Here is a 23,578-nt window from a genome sequence, read left to right on the forward strand (position 1 = left end):
AAATCCCATTTTTCCACGTTTTATAGTTTTTTTTTTTTAACTTAGTAGTTTTCTCGTGTTTGCTTGGCTCAATCTACAGAATGCACCCCACCGCACACATCCAGCACCCTCCCAGCCAGAGATGCTAGGCTTGTGCATGTCACGCCCCACGGAGGGGAGAGGGGAAACGTGAACTCCACTGAGCGAGGGTGGGAGGGCAGAGGGCCTGTTGGAGAAGGAAATGTAAAGGTTTCTGAGGTAGATAGAGATCATCACTTCACAGGCTCAATCCCTGCAGAAAAGATACGTACATTCATCTGTAAAAAAATAAAGATGAGGTAGGACATAGGCAATGTTGTACTTTTCTTGTTGTCTTTAAACAAAAGAAAAAAAAAATAAAAAGAAATTTCCCTGAGACGGTTTCTTCTTTGAATTTCAAAAGGGGGAGAGAGAAAGAGACGTACACACGCGCACCCCAAACACAGAAGCCTAGGAATGTGATTAGAAGATGAGGATTCGATTGTTGCCAAAGTCCACCACGACAATCATCCCATCCGGCGTGACAGCGATGCCGGAGGGCCGGTCCATCTGCCCAAAGCCACTGCCCTGAGCGCCAAACTTGCACAGGAAGCTGCCGTTGGACTCGAACATCTGCACCCGGTGGTTCCTGGAATCGGCCACGATGATGCGCCCCTCCTGGTCCACGGCCACGCCCTGTGGGCGCAGGAATTGCCCATTGGCGGTGCCCTCTGAGCCCAGGAAGCGGGCCGACTGGCAGTCCGGGTGAATGACCAGGAGCCGGTGGTTGTTGAAGTCGGTGACCACCAAGTGGCCCTCGTGGTTGAAAGCCACCCCCCTCGGGGAGTCAAAGTGCTTCCAGAGAGCCCCCTCGAAGCCATACTTATTCAGGAAGACCCCATCGGGCCCGAACAGCTGGATCCGGTGGTTCCGCGTGTCGGAGACCAGGATCTTGCCCTCGGAATTCACTGCCACATCCCAAGGGTAGTTAAATTGCCCGTTTTTGGTGCCCTTCTCACCGAACTTGAGGAGGAACTGGCCCTCAAAGGTGAAGATCTGGATGCGATGATTGTCCTTGTCGGCCACCACGATCCTGCGGGAGGTGTCACAGGCTACGCCGGCGGGCCGGTCGAACTGCCCGGGCCGGGAGCCCAGAGTGCCGAACTTGTGGTGGAAGGCGCCGCAGGGCTTGAACACCTGGATGCGATTGTTGCTGCGGTCGGCGACCACGATGTAGCCCTCCTTGTCCACGCTCACGCCCCAGGGCCGGCACAGCTTGCCATCGCTGTCGCCCTCACTGCCAAAGCTCAGGCCCGGGAGCCCGATGCCCACGTAGCTGCGGCCGGACTTGACCACCACCTTGAAGGGGCTGTTCTCGATGTGCTGGTTGCACAGGGTGACCGACACCAGGTGCTCGCCCTCCAGCTGCGGCCGGTAGCTCACCACGTATGTCCCGTTCTGCTGGTCACTCACCTCCGCACCAAACAGGTTGCCGTCAGGGCCCAGGACCACGGCCGACATGAGGTCGCCTCCTGAGAGGCGGGGCTCCCCGTCGTGGTCGTAGCCGATGACAGTGAAGGAGGCCACCTTGCCCTGGAGGGCCCGCTTGAGGCCGTCGCCCGTGGCCTTGGTGAGCGGTGCGAAGGCCCCGCTGCTGACAAAGCCGAAGGACTTGATGGCGAGGTAGAGGGCCTGGTCAGGGGGTGTGAACATGACCCGGTCGTCCTCCTGGGGCTGCAGGAGGCTGCGCACGGTCTTGAGCTCCTGCACCTGCGCCAGCATGCGGTCTCGGGCCAGCAGGATGTCCAGCGCCCGCCCCTCCTCCAGGACCTGCTGCACGGCGCTGATGGTGCTCTCCAGCTTGTTGAGGTTTTGCCGCAGCTTCTCCACCTGCAGGTACAGGGACTTGGCTTTCACCTGGCGGATTTTCTCTACCTGGAGGGAAAGGTGAGAGCCGGGAGAGAGGACACAGAGGCTTAGAACCAAGACAGAAAACAACACATCAGCTGACATACTCATACCGAGGGAAACCTCACACTTGAGGGTCTGCAGAAACGTCTGGTCTGCATTCCCCCAAAGTGGCAAAATCCAAAGACAGGGAGGCTGGGGAACTGTCCCTGATCACAGGAGATGACTACAGAGACCTGACAACTAAATGCAACAACTGATCCTGGATTGGGAGGACACTGCTATTAAACACACTATTGGTGGGATGTCCCTGATGGTCCAGTGGTTAGGACTCTGTGCTTCCACTGCAGGGGGCGTGGGTTCGATCCCTGGTCAGGGAACTAAGATCTTAAAAGCCATGCAGCACGGCCAAAAAAAAAAAAAAACCAAACCAAACCAAACCAAACAAAAAAAACACCAACGTGAAATGTGACTACAGACTAAGGATTAGATACTGGTGTTATATCAAGATTTGACTTCCTGGTTTTGATTAGCTGTGATTAAGAGAACATCCTTGCTCAGAGGAAATAAACTGAAAACATTTAGGTGTAAAGGGGCAGTGTCTCCAATACTCCAACTTACTATCAAATCACACACACACACTCACCTATTGAGAGAGAATGATGAAAATGGGGCAAGATGTAAATAATCAGTGAATCTGGGTAAAGGATACATGGGGTTCTTTTATTATTCCTGCAAATTTTCTCTCAGAAGTTAAAACAGAAGTTAGAAACAGCCATGTAACAAAGAAACGTTTACTGAGCACCTATTCTGTGCCAGGTGCTGGAGGTACATGTGGCCCATAGAAAACATGGGCCCCGCCCCACTGAGCTTAGAGTTTAAAGCAAGAGATACTAAGCAAGCAAAGAAATACTGCAAGACAATTTCAGACAGTGCTAGGGGTTAGAGGATAGAAAAAGAGTGTGACAGACAGTGACGAGGGAGGCCTGATTTAGACAGAGGGTTGTCAGGGACAGGTGGCCTTGAACATGGAGAGAAAAGTGGCAGAAAGGGGATCAGAGGCAGGACTGACCAACGGACTGTAATACAAGGCTGGTCATGCACTCCCAACAGACTGAATCGAAAATGCTCCTATGTACAGAGGGCCTGAAGTCTCCTGAAGGATATTTCTCTCTCAGTCTCTCTCTCAGCATAAACACACACACACACACACACACACACACAATCAGAGACAGAAAGCCTGTGTGTGGAGAGAATAAAATGAAGGATTTGGTGAGGAACGATCACAAACCCTGCTCTTTCCTTGTTCCGTTTTCTCTCTTCACAGGGGTTAGAAATCTTCATCAGGGAGCCTGAGAGGTCCCACACCCCAAATTTGGAGATACCAGCTTTTTAGCAACTGTTGGCCTGTATTATTTCCAAAGGGGCCTCTAAATCTAAAACACCGTGATATGTAAACAGGGGTCCTGACCTGCTTCTGAGTCAGATCACGCTATTAGGGAATGTGGGATTTTTGTCTGACTGATCAGTTCTCCATTCTTTTGCAGGAAATAACTCAGTCCTCTAAGTTTAAGTGGTTTCCTCTGAAAAGAACAAATCAGTCGCCCAGCCAGTGCGTGCTGTTTCGCAGAGAGAACCATGACTTCTGAGTGCTTGACCGATCTGAAAGCCACAGAGAGTCTACTTCAGAATAAGGGTCCACTGTTGGAAGGGCTGGATTTTAATCCGATTTTCCCGTCGGGGGTGGATAACATGATTTTGGACCTGATTCATGTGTATTCATCTGTCCACTCTGGAAGGACGTGTGTGTGCAGAGAAGCCCACGTGGGGACAGATCAAAGAGAAGCTCTGTCGTTTGGTTTTGCACTGGGCCAAACCTCTCGGCCTCGATTCTGATCCCTCAACCGATTCTGATCCCTCAACCGGATGGTTGCAGCTACCCGCCGAGAGGCAGCCATGTCCACTGGAAATGCACAAGCCACAAGAAAGGACATGCATCCAGATACCTATAACTGGGTCACCGAGCACTCAAGTTATCTCCAATAACCAGGATGCAAGAAAAAAAAAAAAAAAAAAAAAAAACCACTGTGTAACAAGGAGGTGCCCAGACAGAGCCAGGCAAGAGGGAGCAGAAAAATCAGTGATTAGTGAAGAAGAAGGGGGACTCCCACAGGATTTGGGGCGTGGTACCCCAGCAAAAAAGCAAGCGCAAATGGGACTGAGGTGTGTCCAGAATGAGCAAGCTGATTTTGGAGTTATCCAAGAATGAGTTTTTAGGCAAGTAAAAACAAAACTGATAACATGAAGAAGAGACTGACTGTCCTTCCCAATTTGCTTCTCCTACGGTAAAAAACATGCTCCCTATTCCTCCTGAAAGAGAACTGCCTTGAGAGAGGTCCTCAGCCCCACCGGAGGGAGGGTAACTAAGGTGAGATCTGCAGAAACCCCTGCACACAAAGGCCTTTTCATCAGCAGATCCAGAAGAGCAAGTTTGTGGCAGAGTTCACCACAGAGCTCTCAGGTTGCAAGAAGGGGGCCCCTTTCAGTTATAATTAACATTCGTGGGTGGCATGGGACTGGCAGACCTTGGGGACATCGGAGGGTCTGAAAACTGTGTCAGGCCCACAAAGGTGCCTGAATAAATCATGTGAATTAAATCTTGGACTGTTTCCATCCAAGGACTCTTCTCTTCTGTCAAAAGGCAGTAGAGAGTCAGAAGAAGCAGAAAGCAGCTAGGTACAGAGCTAACTCAAAGGAAGAGGCAATGCAAAAGCCCACACAGCCTTCCCAAAGGCCAATACAATTTACTCTTTCAGGGGACTACAGTTTGCAATGAGCCAAACAAGCACCACACACCCAAACACACCCGTTCACATCAGCTCTGTATAGTCTTGTTCCTGTGTTCAGAGAAGGTGATCCCAGTTGAACTGGCGTGAGGCACTGGCCCCTCTTAGGCACGTTGCCCTCTTCTACCTGAGTGAGAGCGCAAGATCAGAGAAGAAAATGCTGCAGGGGACGTGGGCGGGGCGAGTCATCTCTCCAGCTGATTTTATCTAAACAGCACACAGGCGTGCTCAGCGCTCTTTCCGGCTCCAACAGGAAGAAAGGGCACACACTCACTGCCCCCACAAGTGGAAAACTGGTTTTCCACAAGGGGTCAGGAAGTCCAACCAGCCGGGACACCAAAACTAAGGACGAGTGTTAGCAGCCTGCTTTCCTGGAGACAGCAGTCTCCATTGTACTCCCTTCTTTCTGCTTCCACCTGAGTGCCTGCAATAGAAAACGTGAGACTCTGTCCAGTCTCGGGGACCTGACTGCTTCTGAAAAGGCTTCTTGTCGTCTTACTACTCGGAGGGGGACCCCTGCATCTTTCTGCAGACAAACTTAGGGGAAAACTACCAAGTGTTCTAAACTCAGAGCCGGGATCCAGGGTGTGACATCAGCATGCTGTCACCCTGCTGTGGTTCAGAGGCCGTGCCGGCCACCGAGGAGCCCCAGGGTGGGGTGGGCGTGCAAACCCCTCCCACGTTACCTTCCACAGCAGCTCACACTCCCGCTCCTCCAGGGCCTTCTTGTGTCTCGCAGTCACGGCTTTGACCTCCGACTGTACCACTTTTGCCTTCATCTCCACCTGCTCTGCCACCGTCTGGGCCTGCTCGATGCTCAGCTGGAAAGCCAAAAACAATCTCAGAGCATGAGAAGTACCTTTCCTCCTCACACACAACACTTAAGGCTGCTTTCTTCAGCCCCGAAAAGCTAACGCCTTAGGCCCCCAACCCAGACCTCGAGGTCCACGTCCTTGGAGAGAAAGCAGGCACTGGGGGAGAGAAGGGCATCTGTTTGACATGTAACTGAAGGAGCTGCTTGGCAAGGGCTGCATTTCTTTGTATGAGAAATAGCACCTACACAGTGAATGTCAGGACTATTAAGAGATAGTCTGACACAGTGAAACCAGTGTAGCTGGGTCACAGCCCAAAACAGACTGGGGATCAGATGTGAAATGTACTACTGCAGGTGCATGAGCAACTTCCCACAGACTTTCCGGCCAGGCTCCCCACCTGGGGGAAACCTCACAGGCCGGGCACATCCCTCGGGAGAAGGTGTGCAACAGGCTGCAGCCCAGCTCAGAACCAACGCCAAGTGCAAACTGGGAAACAGTGTCTGATGCACCTGAGAAGCCATGCCTATGGCCAGAGACCACCTCTGCACCCCCATGCCCCCAACCTGTACCACCAGCCCCCGTAAATCTGCCCGTTTAATCAGACGTATGATTGTTCATAAAAAATTAATCCAGACAGAGGCCTGGTGTTTTCATGAATATTACATGATATGCCTTGAAAAGCCACAAGGATTGGAGATACTGAGGTATTAAATCAGGGAACCCAAACTGACTGCTGATGCTGCAACAGGCTTTAGAGCAGGTGTCCCAGATCAGGAGGGACCCAGGGAAGCCTCAAGGGTTTAGAACCTGCCTGGGTTCAAGGAATCAGCTACAGGTGACCAGTCATCTGTGTGCCCTGCAGAGAACGGTTTCTGGGACATGAAACACATCTAAAGCTGGCACGGTCCTGGACAAGCCAGGCTGGTCATCCTAGGGCTCCGGAGACCCAGGTTCAAATCCTAGCTCCACCTCCTACTGGTTCAGACAAGCTCCTGGCCTTCTCCAACTTCGGAGTGAAAGCGAGAAAAATGCAGGACAATATGTGGGAAGAGCTGAGTCCAGCCCCTGGTCCGGAGTCAAATACTGCTCTTATTAATAGCACTCGGCTGATAAACCCCTACGACAAAGGCTCAACCATCCTCCCCCACCTCATCCTACTTAGCTCGCATCATACAGGTAGGCCTATTCACACTTCCTACCTTGTTTTGTTTTTAAACTGTAGTAAAATACATGCAGCATAAAATGTCCCACGAATTACATTCAGCACATGCAATGTGGTGCAGTCACCACCACTATCTGGTTCCAGAACACCTTCTTTACCCAAAACGAAGCTTCCACACCCATGAAGCAGTCATTCCCCATCTCCCCTCCCTCTCCCCCATGGCATCCATAACCTACAGTCTCTACAGACTTGTCTATCCTGGATGTTTCACACAAATGGAATCAAACAATACATGACCAGCCTTATTTTCATGAATATGCGCCCAGCTAATCAGCTATGACTCATTCAGTCACTTACAACTGGGACCCCTAACTGACCACCTTTCATGCTCTCAGCCTGATGACACATTAATGGCACGGCTGACACGGTTAACCGCCCACTGCACTCCCTGCCCCCATCCCCGTGAGGCCTAAGGATCCACTGAGCGGATCGGAGCTGGCACCTGGCCAATCTGGGTGGCTCACGGGCTGGCTATCCTTGCCTTGGGATGCCTTTCTCTTCCAAAGTCACCCTAAAATCTCAAAACCCAGCTCAGATGCCACTTCTTCTCTAAAATCGGAAGTAAAGGACACCTATTCACAGTGTTTCTGCTCCATCTTTACTATCCTGTCCCAAGTGTCATTACAGATTGAACTAAGATGGGGCCAGGTACACAGTGCACGGTACTTAGCACTGGGTTCTAACAGGAACAATCTATATATTTTATACTTGCTCGTGTCAATGGCCATGACCGTGTTTTATCAAAGCACTACATAACTGCACTGGGTTAAATATCGTCCTGCCAAAATTCAGGTGTGCCTGCAACTTCAGAACGTGGTTAAGATGAGGTCGTATTGGACTAGGGTAAGTCCTAAATGCAGTGACTGATATCCCATAGGGCCATGTGAGGATGGAGGCAGAAACTGGAAGTAAGGCAGGTACAAGCCAAGATGTGCAGACCACGACCTGCAGGAAGAAGCAAGGCAAGGTTCTTCCTTAGAGCCTTCACATGGAGCACAGCCCTGCTGACACCTTGATTTCTGACTTCTATCCTCCAGAACCGTGAGAAAATAAATTCCTATTGTTTTAAGTTACCCGGTTTATAGCAGCCCTAGGAAACTAATACAGTAGCCAACAAGTTGAAATAGATGGCTGTATCCAAATTACCCGAAACACAAAAAGTTAGACTGTCGGATCAGATAAGTGTGCATGTAAGCAGATACCATAACAGGGTGTCTCGGGCTGTCTGTCAGGATTGATTCAGAAAAAGAGAAACCTCACTAGACATTTAAGCAGAGACGATTTAATATAGGGAATTTGGTTCAACGGGAAGCGGGGAACTGCTAATGCAAAGGGCACCCTGAGGATTAAGACAGACAGTAACTGCAGTCAGTAGCTACCACCCCTTGGGCTCAGAGAACGAAGAAAGTAGGGGTTACCAGGACCCAGAAGTATGGGGGAGGGACACCCCAGGCCCAGCTCATTCTGGGAGTGGCAAAAGCTGGAAACTGGAACCAACTTCTGCTGCCAGGGTAAAAAAAAAAATACTGCTGACAAGAACAGGAAGTCAAAAGGAAGAAGCAAGTCCCTTCTCCCCACTTCTAGACACGTGGTTTGAAATGAACACTGTAGCCCCAGCCTCACACGGCACGACTGTGAAAGGGTAGGTTGGTAGGTCATTAACCAGTACACCCTGTTTTCAGATGTGTTGGTTATTAATTAGCACAGAGCTGGTATCCACACCAATATCTGACTGGGGCAACCAAGCCTATGTCCATAACATTTCTTTAACGCTTCCTCAATGGAAAGCAAAGGCAGCAAACTGCCTTCTATTTATATTAACATCATATTACTTAACCAAACTGAGTTTCCATTAAAATCAGAAGATATGGAAATAAGAGGTCCACATTCCTACAGGGCAAAAACTGGCCGGAGGGCAACGACCACCCCCTCCGCATGCACAGTGAGTGTCTGCTCGCCGCCCACCCTCCTAGCCAGGCTGCTCCCAGTGTTTCCTCCCAGGTCCCTAGCAGGCCCTTGGGTTAACTCCCATCCTAGGACAGGAGCTATTTCTTCCATTTCCCAAATAGGTCAAAGGGGAGCAAAGCTCTGGCTATAATTTGAGTCATCCCCATTCCTAGAGTCATAAAAGTCCTATGTGAAGAGACCAAATGGATCTTTCCTCTCCAAATCCGACACAACACCCCGGCAAGCATTGCATTCCAAGACGTGCAGACCAGGACCTGCTTAACTAGTTCCCATTATCTAAGCAGGGCATATTTGAAGGACGCCAAGAGGCAGGTGGGTTGGGGGAAATGGCAGTGGGTAAAAGGGCTGGGGAAGCTCTGAAAACAGAAACACGCACTTGAAAGAAAGAAAGAAAGAAAGAAAGAAAAAGAAAGGAGGAAGGAAAGAAAGGAAGGAAAAAGGGAGGGAGGGAAGGAGGGAGGGAGGCAGGGAGGGGGGAAGGGTGGGTCACCTAACAAGCATGGGGGCTTGAGAAAAAAACGTTAACTTCAAATGTTAACAGATTCAATCAAACACTCGAAGTTGAGGCAAGTCAGTGATGCCAGCTGACTGCTGAGTGGTGGCCACTTAGTACTGAGGAAGAGTCTGAGGCCAAATCTGGGTTTCACAGGGAAGGGTGCAGAAAGTGATTAGTGATGTCTGCCATGGAGAACAGCGGTGGCCTGATGACAGGTATTTAAAGTGTCCTGATAGAAGATAATAGAGAATGCAAGTGTCACCCATAAGCTCAAAGGCCACCATACCGGTACCAGATGGGGGAATTACTGTAGTTCACTCTAAAATGTAATTTTTATCACATTTAATATCTTTGAAACTATGATTCATCTTAACACTGTCAGTGGGTTTTTTCCCTTTGTTAGTTGTATATAAAATAAATGTGCATCTAACAGTTAATGGCATCTTAAATGTGATGAAAGAAATAAAAGTAACGAATCAAGGCTGTCTTACATGGAGAGCAACTATATTCCTGACCCAAACTCTGGATGTCCCCCAGGGAATCTGTGCACCTTTATGAAATCCTCTAATTACATAAATGACCAAAATGTTGTACTTTCATGAAGAGTGAAAGTGACTTGGATATCAGATTACTTGACTCATCAGAAAGATCACTTCAGTATCACACATAGGAATGCTAATAGCTGCTGAGAAAGTTATTAAAATCCTAAACCATCTGCCCGCCCTAGAACACACGACTGATTCTTTACCATTTCCAAAAAAGGTCTTGTGTGAAAAATAATTCATGTATTCAAATATTCGTTCTAAACAGTTTCCTATTCAATTACTTTTTAAAATATTTATCTATCTATCTATCTATTTATGGCTGTGTTGGGTCTTCGTTGCTGTGCGCAGGCTTTCTCTAGTTGCGGCGAGTGGGAGCTACGCTTCATTGCGGTGCGTGAGCTTCTCATTGCAGTGGCTTCTCTTGTTGCGGAGCACGGGCTTCAGTAGTTGTGGCACGTGGGCTCAGTAGTTGTGGCTTGCGGCCTCCAGAGCGCAGGCTCAGTAGTTGTGGCACACAGGCTTAGTTGCTCCACAGCATGTGGGATCTTCCCGGACCAGGGCTCGAACCCGTGTCCCCTGCACTGGCAGGCGGATTCTTAACCACTGCACCACCAGGGAAGTCCTCCTATTCAATTTCCGCTGGAAGATTAGCAATGTTTCTTTCCCTCCCCATAAATTTATTTATTATTGGCTGTCTTCACTGCTGTGCGCGGGTTTTCTCTAGCTGCGGCGAGCAGGGGCTACTCTTAGCTGTGGTGTGCGGGCTTCTCATTGTGGTGGCTTCTCTTGTTGTGGAGCACAGGCTCTAGGTGTGCAGGCTTCAGTAGTTGTGGCACACAGGCTCAGCAGTTGTGGCTCACAGGCTCTAGAGCGCAGGCTCAGCAGTTATGACGCACAGGCTTAGCTGCTCCGCGGCATGTGGGATCTTCCCGAACCAGGGCTTGAACCCGTGTCCCCTGCACTGGCAGGTGGATTCTTAACCACTGCGCCACCAGAAAGTCCTAGCAATGTTTCTTGACTTTCAAGCTTATCCTACACCAGGTGAGGGAAACAACCTACGATTTTTTTGTTTTCCTAAAACCTTGTCACCTGGATCAGGCAAGAAGATTCAAAAATTAAGGCACACTATTACCTGCCTATGTAAGAGAACTTCACTATATCTCAGAGTTACACATGTCCCTTCCTAGCCCCAAAGGGATGGGAATTCAACAGAAACAAGGGTCTAAATTACCAGGACGTCTAATGCTTCCAACAGAACAGAAGAGAATAGCATGGCATAGCATAGCAATAACTAATGCTTCCAATAAAATAAAATTAAAAATAAATAAGTAAATAACCATGGCATGACCTTTATTTATCACCCAGGAAAGAGTCTGAGGTTCAACCTCAAATAAAATTTCCCGTGCTCACTTATTTCTCACCTATAAACAAATCTGAGTAGCAAGGTGAGCACCCAGTCTTTCTATAGTCCTGACTGAACACCCTAATGTCCACTTGGATTTGGGGAGGCGGCTGGATGGCAAACAGGCAGCTGATGTGAAGGGGTCCAGCCAGGGTATCTGGAAGAAGCCCTGACCAGCCAGTAACTCCAGCCACATCACTGTCGTCTTCACCAGACAGTGAGGTCTCCGTGCACTGCCCCCCCCATGTGATTGCTGCTGCACAGGTGTCACATGGGCTCATCTGGGTCGTTGTCCCATGGCCTCCAGACACTGGTGTCTGCCCAATAATCTACACACGCCATCTGAAAGGGAGTGGGAAAGGTTTTATATGCAAGAAAGAACCAGGGAAACAGGTGAAGGGTGCGGAGGGACTGACCTGGATGGCCTGGCGGCCCTGCTGGGCATCAGCCAGCAGTTGGATGGTGAGCGCCCGTGAGTCCTGCAGCGCCTCCTGGAGGTAGACGAAGCTGTGGCCGCCGTGCCGGCCCACAGTACACTCTCGGCAGATGGGCACTGAGCACGTGTCACAGTACAGGTGCAGCACCTGGGGACCAGAGAGGGCCAGGTGTTAATGACAAGGGGGTGGGTGGCGGGGTGCTCTGCATCCCAGGACCCCACAATAAACAAGCACACCCCATAGGGAGCGGGAGCCCTGCAGGCAACTGTGAGGACAACTTGCTCCCCCCATTCCCACCCAAAGAAAAAACAACCAACATCCCCTCGTTTTACTCCAGTTCCATTCACAACCACAACTGAGACACCGCAAAGGCAAAGATGAAACAAAATGATCCTCCAGGGACTTCCCTGGGGGTCCAGTGCTTAAGACTCTGCGCTTCCACTACAGGGGGCACGGGTTCGATCCCTGCTTGGGGAACTAAGATTCCCCATGCCGCGCAGTGTGGCAAAAAAAAAAAAATTTTTAAATTTTAAAAAATGTGGTGCTCATCAATTGACCTTAGTAATTGACAATAATTATACAGTCATATGAATAAAACTATTTAAAACAAAAACAAAAGAAAACAATCATCCTCCATAAGAGATTTCCCTGTATCTGAGATTAATTACCCAGAAAGGTTCCAGGATTGATTGTCTCCCTGGTCTGAGATTGGTGGCCGGAATGAAAGGATAAATCGACAAGTTCCTCTTGCCACCCCACGCTCTGGGGTGGAAACCAGGCTGGGGGCCAGGATCAATCCCCCTCACACGGCAGTTGGCTGCCACCGTCCCCCCATCAAGGACACGAGCGCACCCAAGGCACTCAAGCAAGGTGCGGGCTTAAGCTTCCGGAACAGAGGCCAAAGGCTAATGGTAAAGTCAGCCAGCTTCTTGTCTTTCTTCTTCCTGCCAAGTTGTTCCAAGGGGCTGACCCTGGGAGGCAGCCGGTGCTGAGAGCGCCGCTTTATTGGATGCTCTGTGCCTCCCTGGGGCCCTGCGTGCTGTTGGGGGGGGGGGGGGGGGAGCAGCTTGGCACCACCTCCACCTGCTGATAAACCTGCTGAGAGCCGAGCTCTCAGGAGCCAAAGCTCCTTGGCACAGAACGGGGCCAGTCCCGTTGCATCCCTCCCCAGAGCCGGCACTTAGGGCCACTGTCTATAAATGTTTGCTGGCTTGCTTTCAAGAGCAGAGCTTCAGTTTGCCTCTGGTACACCTGGGGTGAAGGAAAGCGAGCCAACACTCGACAGGCAGGGAAGGGAGCATGTGTGTGTGTCGGGGGGTGGGGGGGTGTCTTTCACATTACACAAGCACTCATCTCGAGGTGAAGAGGCTGCACAGGGAGCAAGGGCTGGTCCCAACGCATGGAGGCTGGTTACCCTGTCCAAAGCACAAAGCACAGAGACCCAGAGAGTTCGTTCCTATTAGGCTGAAAGTCCCACACAGAAAGGGCCTGGGGCAGAGCGAGAACGCGGCTCCTCTCATTCTCCAGAGACCAAAGTCTCGGAGTAGTGCGCGTCCATGAGGAAATGACTGTCAGCCAAACCGGCTGCTCCACGTAGGGGGTGTGTGAGCCAGCAGGGGTTAGGTTGCTTCTCTGGGAACTCTGGGATCCAGGAATGGAAAAAGGAAAGACTTAGGATATCACGTTCCTACTTTGAAGAAATGGTTGTGATACGGCAAGTTTTCTGGACCTTATTTTACAGGAGGGAAACGTGATCGGGTTTGTAACTTTAGTGCCGATTTTTGTCCCGTGCTGTATGTTTCCAGCAGCCGTGGGAGATGGAACCCAGGAGGCATCTGCCTTCCTTTGTGAAGGCTGATCACTCTTTGAAGAAGGTCCACCATTTAGAGACTATCTAATCTTTCTCATTTGATGAATCTAAAATTCCCAAGCCAGCCTTAGATACTAACCGAAAAATGCTAAACTGGATAAATGTGGGGAAATTCCCCGACACTCATTTTACGACATGGTGCTAAAGCAATTCTCCAGCCAGTTTCCACGACTCAACCACATCCCTCCCCTCTGCTCCCTCCATTTGTCACGGGAATAAAGGGATCACTCCTGCTAATGTGAAGTGTGAAAATCTCCTGGCAGAAGGCTCTTACCAAACAGCTAAGCAATCTTCTCTTTACCTCTGCTCAGGAGTTACCTTTTCTTGGACAACGGTGTGGACTGACTAGTGTCCCCCTGCTTTAGGAGTCTGTGGGCTCCTGCGAGTGGGGAAGAACCTTAGGCTGCAGGCCCCCGCATGTCCAGCCTGGAGAGCCCAGGTATCTCTAAAATGGGTAAACGGGGGTCCTGGGATGTGACCCCACCTGACAGTGTTTCACATGGGACTGACGCAGCTCTAAGCGCCTAGAACACCCTGTGATCTTGGAAGTGCCAGTGCTTCTGCCGTTCCAGGCTGACTATAGGACCACAGGGGTGGGGATGGGGGTGACAGTATAAGTGGGTAAAAGCAGAGCCTCAGTGGTGCTTTTAATTAACTGTTGATTTTTTTAAAAAGAACACACTGTCTAAAACCTGAAAATGAGATCACATTTTGTAAATTTTTTTTTTGGCCGCTCCATTCAGCACGTGGGGCCTTAGTTTCCCCGACCAGGGATCAAACCTGGGCCCCTTGCAGTGGAAGCATGGAGTTTTAACCACTGGACCACCTGGGAAGTCCCACATTTTGGAAACTTTCTAGTGAAATATCAGAGTAAAACTTTGGGAAGATGTCACATTCCATTTAGAAGCTCCACATCTCACTCACCTGGCAATTTCTAAGGTCAAAAACTTACAATTTTAGAGCTTATGAAACTCGGTGAATAGGCAAAGGTGCACACGGGTGTGCATGGGTGCAACTCTCTCTGAACCAGCTTACTTAAGGTTATTTTAAAAGAATAAACTGGATGACTGTTCAGAGGGCCCACCGCCAGAAAGAAATGTGGCAGAGGCCATGAACTGTGGCTCTGGGAAGGAGCAATCCTCTGGCGGCAGGAATTCCAAGGCCTGAGCTGCCCGTTTGGGGCTTCCCGGGCAGATGTGTGGACACGCCCCCTCCCCCCCACATGGCGACAATCTGGCTGCCCAGCTGAATGGGGCAGGCCTGACCTCTGACCCTGCAAGTGACCACCCTCTCCCCTGCCCCCAGCTTCCAGAACACGCCCCACCCACTGCCTTCCTCTCCCAAAATTTCTAAAATACCAGGCGGAGACAAAGACCTAGGAATGTGAGCCCAGCAGGAGAGGAATGGGGGTGGGGGGTGGGGGTGGGGGGTGGGGTAGAGGAAATAAATAAATAAATAAAAATACCAAGCAGGCAGGTTTACCTTAGCCAGGGCTTAAATAAAGTGCTCTGTTAATGAACAAGAATGTTCTACGTTTTATATTATTGATACGTGTGATCCAACAAGGAACACACACACACACACACTCACTCACGTTGGAGCACCAGGTTAAAATACAACTACTATCCACATCAGTGAGAAGTGTAAACAGAAAAGTATGGAGGGGGCCTCTCATTGTCAAGATCCCCCAACTGAAATAATAAATATTAACTGCTATAAACTTATTTTTTGAGATTTCTTTGACATCCCTTAAAATGACTGGGGACATGTGTCCTCCCACAAACTCAGGCCTAGACAGAGGGAGGTCTCCACCCACCACTACAGACACGAAGGGGAGGTGGGCTGGTGACAACCAGAAGCCATCTGTGTGTAACACTCGGCAGGCTCTCCTATTAAAATATGGTAAACCAAATTCAAGGAGTAAAGTCCAGCAACGCAACTAAGTCTATCCAACAACACCAAAAAACCAAGCTTTACTTGATTTAGGGAAAATACATTGAATGCCGGTGTTCTCAAACTCGCAGAAGCCCTCCTACATCTCTGGCCATGTGCTGCCACAGAGCTGTGGTCTTGGAGGGCCTGGGAAGAAGTGAAAGAAAGGAATCGGGACCCTCCTTCTTACACAATCACCACCAGCTCAAGACAGCAGAGTCCAGCTGTGGACAAGTTACTTCTTTCTGGGGGAAAGGAGTCAGAAACTTTTTAAGACAAGTTAGGGAACACACATGCATTTTTAATGCAAGAACATACACAGGTGCAAGTCGTTTTTAAAAAAATCTGCCCCAGGGACTTCCCTGGTGGCACAGTGGTTAAGAATCCACCTGCCAATGCAGGGGACACAGGTTCTATCCCTGGTCCAGGAAGATCCCACATGCCTCAGAGCAACTAAGCCCGTGCGCCACAACTACGGAGCCCAGGTGCTGCAACTACTGAAGCCCCTGTGTCTAGAGCCCATGCTCCGCAACAAGAGAAGCCACGGCAATGAGAAGCCCGTGGAAGAGTAGCCCCCACTCGCTGCAACTAGACAAAGCTTGCATGCAGCAATGAAGACCCAACGCAGACATAAATAAATAAATAAATAAATTTTAAAAAAATCTGCCCCAATTTTTCAGTTGTTTCTACTTTTTAACGTAATCATCCAAAAATATGCTATATTCTATACACAGGTGAACTTTTTAAAGACACAAATAGGAGAGCATTATACTAGACCTTTTCACTTAATTATATTAACTGGGAGAATGTTTTGAGTTGGGCTGCCTGTTTTATGAGTGGCTGCATGGTATGTCGCCTGAAGATGATAGGATTTTAATGTTGTTCCCTGATTTTTGAAAACTCACAAGCAATGCCGCAGTGAATATCCTTTTATACTGTTCTTTACAAAGCCCAGAATTGTCAATTTGATAATATATTCAACTGCTACATCATTTGATGAATCAGAAGAAAAAAATCTACTTGCATGTGTGGACAGTAAGGCTTCTCAAATTTAATAACTTGATGTCAGGTCAACCTCCATTCATGTGAAGAACAAAGGTTGTCAAGTGCCAATTTCTGTTCCCAAACAAGATCAGACCTACACGAAAGGCCGGCATGGGGACGCCAGGGAGCCGGGCAATGTGGGACTGGGAGTCCAGGTCCACTCTGCTTGGCTGGAAGGTGGAAGGTGGAGGCTGAGACTGAAAAGAAGCCCCAGAGGAGCAGCAAGAAAGCAAGGCTTGTGTTTTGTGTGCCCAGGATTGGCTGCTAGATTTTCCAAAACACAAGGGTAGAGGCGAGTGGGCCCGCGTGTTGGGATGATTCCAGAGTTGGACAGTGAGGGTGGTCTCAGGCAGTGTAAAGGAAGAGGGGAGTCCCAGAGGGTATCACTCAAAACACCCGGTGAAACAAACATGGGCAGCCCCACACAAGCCCAGAACCCCATTCTGAAATCCCCAAATTCACCAGATCTGGAGACCAAAAGTGTTTACACAAGCTGTTTGGCAGCAAAACCTGAACTGGTGTGAAAATGATCTCAAATTTTTATCTGTACCATTTAGCGTGAGTTTTCATATATTTCACTGAAGAACTGCTAATATTCATTATTTTGTGGTGCTGTTTCACAGTATAAACTTTCCAAAATCATAAACGTTGAATGTCAAGGCACATCTAATCCCAAGGGCTAGGGTTAAAGACCTGCCAGGCCAGCTAGCTGAACAAGAGTCATTCCTGGGCTCAACAGGCAAGAGAAGGAGTTAAGACTACCGGGTGGTAGAGTGGGATGGGGGTGTACATGGGGGTGTACAAGTGGGGTCAGAGCACTTCTAGGCCAAATTTTTTGTCTCCTGTGGACAAGGCAAATTTGAAAAGGAAGGGTTGGAAACAGGAGTGCTATCAGCTAGAACAACTTTTTTTGTTTTTGGCTGCGCCGCGCCGTGCGGCTTGCAGGATTTTAGTTCCCCAACCAGGGATTGAACCCGGGCCACAGCAGTGACAGCGCCGAGTCCTAACCACTGGACCTCCAGGGAACTCCCAGCTCTTAACAACTTTAGACTCAATGTGGTTTCTGGTACCAAGGGAAAGCATAGTTCAATGATGACTGAACGTCCCATGCTGTTCCCCGGAGGTTTTTGTGCCACTCCGAAAGCCACATCATGATCCCTTTCCTATTTTTCAGAAGAAAATTTTCACACTGCCAATGACCACTGCTTCCCAACACCGACCAACCACCACGTACCACCCAGCAAGACCCAGCTCCTCCAGTGCCTCCCACTGTTGTGGGAACAGGCCCCAACACCCCAGAGCCAGGCACACGGGATCCCCACTTTATATTCCAGCAGTATTTATATCTTATACTTTATATTCCCTGTCTCAGGGCCCTCCTCCAGGAAGAACCCTCCCTGGGCACACAGCTTCTAATATTAACATGTGCAAAAAGCAGAACCATTGCCTTTTTATAAAAAGCCACAGGTAATTAAAGGAGTAAGTTCTGTTTCTACAGTTAAATGACTGAATTTGGCTGAGCTTACTTGCAGATTTGGTAAAAAAGAGAGGAAAAAAAAAAACCCTCAATTTTTGGCTCAGAAAACTGTCAGAATTATTAAAAAGCATGAAAATGAGTTCATCCTAGAAAGGAAACCACTTCCCCTGTAGCACTGAAGCCCCTGAGAACAATGACACACACCACCTTCCTCCAGTGTTGCCAGAGTCATAGACAAAAGAGCCTTACAAATATTTCTTACCATAGCTCCCCTCCTAAAACCGAGGCTGCAGCAGTAAATCTGACTCAAATACGGCCTTTAGGAGGCAAGGAAGGACATATAACCGAGGTGTGTGTGTTTTTCTGGGATCCTGACGATACTCGGGGACTGTGCAGCTGGGTTTTCAGGGCAGGAGAATCCTCCAAGGGAGCTCTAAGGGCAGAGGTCGAGGTGACGAGGAGGGTAGGAAAAAGAGCAGGCAGAAGACAGTGCTTCCCACGTGGAGCTGCAGGCAGCACTTCTCAGAGCCTTTGTAAAGTCCCCCAAAGAAGCATGTTTTATAAAGGTATAATCAGGATGTCACAAAATACTCAGTGTGGGACAATACACATGGGAACTCCAGAGATGAGCTATGCCTCTGTCCCTTCACTTCGAGTACCCTGAGTGCCCTCCCTATGCCAGCCGGCTATACTCAGGCCCCCGGCAGCCGCGCTGGCATCACTGAGAGCCTCCTCATGGGCCTGTATCCATCCTGCTCCCTCCCCAGATGCTGATAAACAAGTTCTCCATCCAAACCTCTGGGGGGGGACCCAACCTGCAAGAGCTCCTTCCCTCTTTGGACTATTCATTTGCCTCCTGGTCGGATTCTGGTTTTCAGGCTGGAGTCTTGGTATCTTTGCCCAACCACACAGCTTTGAGGCACAGTCATGGCTGGCCACCACCACCAAGGCCACCAGGGTTGACTGCCCACAGCCTGCAGTCTCTCTCCTTCCTGGAAGGCTTTAACAATGGCCCACACAAAAGAGCAGGTAATACCCCTGTGCTGGGGGGTTTCCTCCAAGAGATCCAAGTTACATGACATTCAGTGACACCCTGGAACATACCAGAACTGTGTTTGGGGTTACTGCCTACCAAACGGTTTTTCACAAATAAACTTGTTGACTTAAATAAAATGTGGGTGCTTAAAAATTCTTCCAGTTCAAAAATAAAAACCAAACTTCCCTATCAACAGAGAAACAGACAGGTATACGTCCACACAATAGAATACTTTTAGCAATGAGAATGAATTACTGATTTTGTGCTATCACACAGATGCTTGATGGAAAAATAAGAATCAAAAAAGCATATACTGCATAATTCTATTTCTATGAAGGCAAAACTAAGGTGAAAAAAAATCAAAGAAGTTGCAGGTGGAAACGGGTGACTGGAAGGAACTCAAGGGAGATGGGAGATGTTCCGGAGCCATGGATGTGTCGTTATGTTGTCTTGGTGGAAGGAGTAGGTACACAGGTGTATAGAATTGTCAAAATGGGGAACTCCCCGGCGGTCCAGTGGTTAAGACTCAGTGCTTCCATGGCGGCAGCGGGGATATCTCAGGTTCAATCCCTGGTGGGGGAGCTAAGATCCCGCAAGATGTGCAGCATGACCAAAAAATTTAAAGAGAATTGTCAAAATGTATACTTCTTATTTATGTAAATTATACCTAAAAAATACTATGTGAGGGGGAAACCCTCCCAGCGACCACCTAGTGGTGGTGGGGTAAGGCTTGGAGCCCAGCTTCAGCATGGGTTCCTCACAGCTAAAGACCTAATAAATACTCTTTGAGCCCATAAATGAGTTACTCCAATGGCCCCACATAATTTACTTCTAATAGGTCACTACCATTCTTCCCACAATGTTCCCATTAGGTATTATTTTTCCTTTGCCCTCCACTATAAATATTATCTTAAGTTTAATCTCACAAGAGGCAAGTCGGACTAACTCCCTGGAGGTTTTGATAAAAATTAGAACCCCGAGTCCGATTTACAGCCCCACAGGCGGCCAGCGGTCACACAAAGCCCTACGAAATCATTAGTGTCTCAGCTGCCGCCCAGGCTTGCACCTGACCTCTGATGTACTAATGAGTGGTCCAGGCAGCTTCCAGCAGCAAATAAAAGAGATTTGTTCCAACACGGAGATCACCGCCCACGTAAATTACAGACTTTCAAATCAGGCACGAAAAGATGGATTTTGACACAGATACACAGTTTTCCTGTCGCAAAAGCAAGGTCCAGTTTTAATCTGTTGTGTTCTAGACCAGAATCGGTGGTGCTGAGAGGCTGACTGTAAAAAATGGCCAGACTGTAGGTGGCCACGTAACTCAGTCCTCACCTCTTAAACAGTGGGCGACGCCGTGCACCCGAAACCTTTCGCCACCCCCCCTGAAGTAGCAAAGACGGTCTCAGTGGCCTGCATGGCTGAGATCATGTGGACAGGTGGATGTAAAGCAAGGGAAAGCACTCACCTGGAGAAGGGAAGCAGAAATAAAGACTCAGGTCTTTTCTTTTCTTTTAAGAAAATTCATAACAAAAAAGGTTTTGAAATATTACTAGCCATATCTTATCCCTCCAGCACAACCCAATATAATTGTTCCTTTCTCTCTCTCCCCAATTCGGCAAGTTCTATAATCCCGAGTAGCTAGGCGCCTCCGTTACTCAGCTGTCCGCTGCCTTGGGCAACACAGGTCCAACACTGGCCTTCCCCGATGGCCCCGTGTGACACTGTCACACCCGGTGACAATTTTAAGAGCCAGCTAACCTTACCAAGCACTGCCTCCAAATCAGGAGGTGATTTAATGCTGTAGGAATCTTATTCACAGGCAGGAATGATTTGAATTGGGGAGGGGGCCCATCAAGGAAGCAGTAGATGGACTCTGTGAATTCTCTCAATGCCAGTAAGGGCCGCCCCTCGGCGAGGGGCTGGGGCGAGGGCTCCCCGTGTGTCTGTGGAGCCCCAAGCCTAGGCTCTCTGGCGGCACTCCTCAAAGCTGCTGCCATCAAGGAGAGCATCAAACAGAGAGCAGACACACACAGTCCTCTGTCCCCCGTGACACCTCAGGAATCACCAGAGGCTTTCTCAACAGTTTCCTCTGTGACCAAGAAGAGCAGAGGGGCCTCAAACCACAGCTCCAGTGCAGCAGCTGAGGGTGAAAGGAAAAGCCTCAGTCTTATCAAGAAATGGATTTCTTTTTAAAACCCTTTTCAAGTTAGCACTTTGTTAGGCAATTAATTTAAATCACACCCTCCTTCAACTCCAACAACAGGAAACTTAATCCCACAGACACCCCTACAAATGAAACAGAGCCAGGCCAGGCCAGGAGACCAGCTTTATTTAAAGAGTCACCTGTCACTCATGCTGGGCTGGGCAACACGGGGAGGAATAGGAGCCCCAGGGCCGGTTCTGTGGTCCAGGCAGTCTACAGGGTGGGTCTTACTCCCTCCCCCCGTCCCAAGGGGGAAAAAATCCAAACTGCAGCGAGCAGTGGAGACCTCAAGCTAGCAATGAAGCCCTGAACCCTTGGAGCTCACCCACCCCTCTGCCCACCAGTGTGCACAGATCCTGACAGCTGCGGTCCTAAAGCACTAATTACAGCAGGATTTGGCAAGGAGTCAGGGAACCCCAACACCGGGCCAGCAGTGCGATTTCAGGCAGGGAAATGCCAACTAACCAGGAATAAGATAACAATCTGAAAAAAGATCAACATCTGGGGACACTACGGGTAAAACCACTGGAGTCAAACTCCTGTTTAGAAGCCTGAATACCCAGGACCACTCATCATGCATGAATGAAGGTGTAATGAGAAAATAATGGTAATGAGAAAAAATTCAGGTCTCAGATATGGATGGAGCTTCGTCAGAAATCCCACTTCATTCCAACAAAGGAAGCCTGAGCTTCACCTCTTTGCACTGCACCTGCGTGCTGTTCAATAGAACTTGACAGCCTGCTGACCCTGACCCAGCAGGTAATGCAACCAGGAGACGCAGGAGGGGAGGGGCAGAACCTCCCCAGCACCCCCCAAGCCGATACTCAAGGATAAACTCCAGTTCAAAGGCTAGACCTGACAGGGTGGGGAAAGAAAATGTACAAGCTCTGAGCTGGGAAACAATCAGGTGGAGTGTTATGTAAGCTAAAGTTCAAGGCGGATGATAAAGGAACGGCCCTTAAATTGGTCTCTCCTCGGGTTTTTTAACTTCTGACCTGCTTCGTTTGGCTCTCTGTGGGAGAGGGAGCGGGGAGTCGCCCTTACTTTGGCTGGCACCTAACCAGGAACGGTGAGATGCAAGGCCAGGGAGATGCAGACGTTTGTCTGTGATTGATCCTCAAATGCTGTATTTTGAAGTTCTGGCCCCAGATGGCTCTTCCACAGTCCTTCTACACATGAACCCACTGCACCTCGAACTCCAGGGGCCTTCCCCAAGCAAGAGGCCCACTGGGAGTCTCGGGCTGGCCTGTCCACTTCTGGGTCAGCCGCGGGGAACCTCCTGGCTCTCCCAATCTTTCTGCCTCCTGGATGTTAACTTCATCTACTTTAGAGACAGCTTTAATACAGGTTGTAGTCTCTGAGGCCATGATGTCCTTAACAAGTATGCGGTGTTTGCAGATTTTTTGAACAACATTTTTCTTTATTTTCAGAAACTTGTTTTCCTTCAATACACCTAAACTTAGGCACTTGTAGATCTATTTATAAAACACAGAGAATAAACCATAGTGGAAAAGAATATAAAAAAAAAGAATGTATATATGTGTATAACTGAGTCACTTTGCTGCACAGCAGAAATCAGCGTTAACACTGTAAATCAACCACACTTCAACAACAACAACAAAAAAACCAACATAGAGGGAAAGCTGTCCTAGTAAAGATACATTGCAACATTTGCTGATTTTTTTAAACCATTTACACCGGACTCAAGGCTTTCAGCTAAGAGCCTTGGGAGGTTTAAAAAACAACTCAAGAAGTTTCCAATCTCCTACAAGTCTTGGGTGGTCAGTTTGGGGAAGTCCAGTCTGTTCGTGTTGTCTAAGCATAATTATTAACAACACCCTCCTTCACTCTCAAAAATGACCCAGTTTGGAAACCCACTGGACAGAATCAGTAAGACAAATGGGGAACTAACCAAAATACATGAGGGCAGATAGGAAAAACTGCCACCCAGAGAAGTACCAAATCCCTTCATAGGACTTAACTGTGGTTGCATGGCCTGGGGGTGGGGCAGATAAGTCAGAAATGGCTTCTTAGAAAGAATGGCATAACGGGATTTTTTTTTTTTTTAAAGGATGGGATGGAAGATTTACAAGTCCAAACAAAAGGAACACCTCCAGCAGAGAAGCACACTGTTCTTGGTCCAAGTGCAGGGAAAAATGTGGAGTAGACTGGAGGGGAAAATTAGCTGGGAGCTCAAGGGCGGGGGGGGGGGTGGGGGGAGGGGGGGACGAGGGAGTTGCGGGTAGGTGGCCTCTAGGGGATGACATGGAAGGAGACCAGGGCACAGGCTGGGGTCACCTTTTTTGTTAAGTCAAAAAACCTGGGCTCAGATATTGATGTGGTCCTTCCTTCTCCAGCTCTTTTGGTTAAGTGGGCT

General features: G+C 49.0%; 1 protein-coding gene across 1 annotated transcript in view; it reads right to left on the reverse strand.

The window, feature by feature from the left end:
* Positions 1-480: 480 nt before the first annotated feature.
* Positions 481-23,578, reverse strand: part of TRIM71 (tripartite motif containing 71) — a 57,606-nt gene continuing 34,508 nt past the window's right edge. Inside the window, exons 2-4 of the mRNA XM_057554293.1 lie at positions 11,616-11,783; positions 5,438-5,572; positions 481-1,932 (exon numbers count right to left, since the gene is read on the reverse strand). Coding sequence (XP_057410276.1) covers positions 481-1,932; positions 5,438-5,572; positions 11,616-11,783 — 1,755 coding nt within the window. The remainder of the gene's footprint in view (positions 1,933-5,437; positions 5,573-11,615; positions 11,784-23,578) is intronic.

This window comes from Balaenoptera acutorostrata, chromosome 10, assembly GCF_949987535.1.
Source record: "Balaenoptera acutorostrata chromosome 10, mBalAcu1.1, whole genome shotgun sequence".
NCBI classification, from domain to species: domain Eukaryota; kingdom Metazoa; phylum Chordata; class Mammalia; order Artiodactyla; family Balaenopteridae; genus Balaenoptera; species Balaenoptera acutorostrata.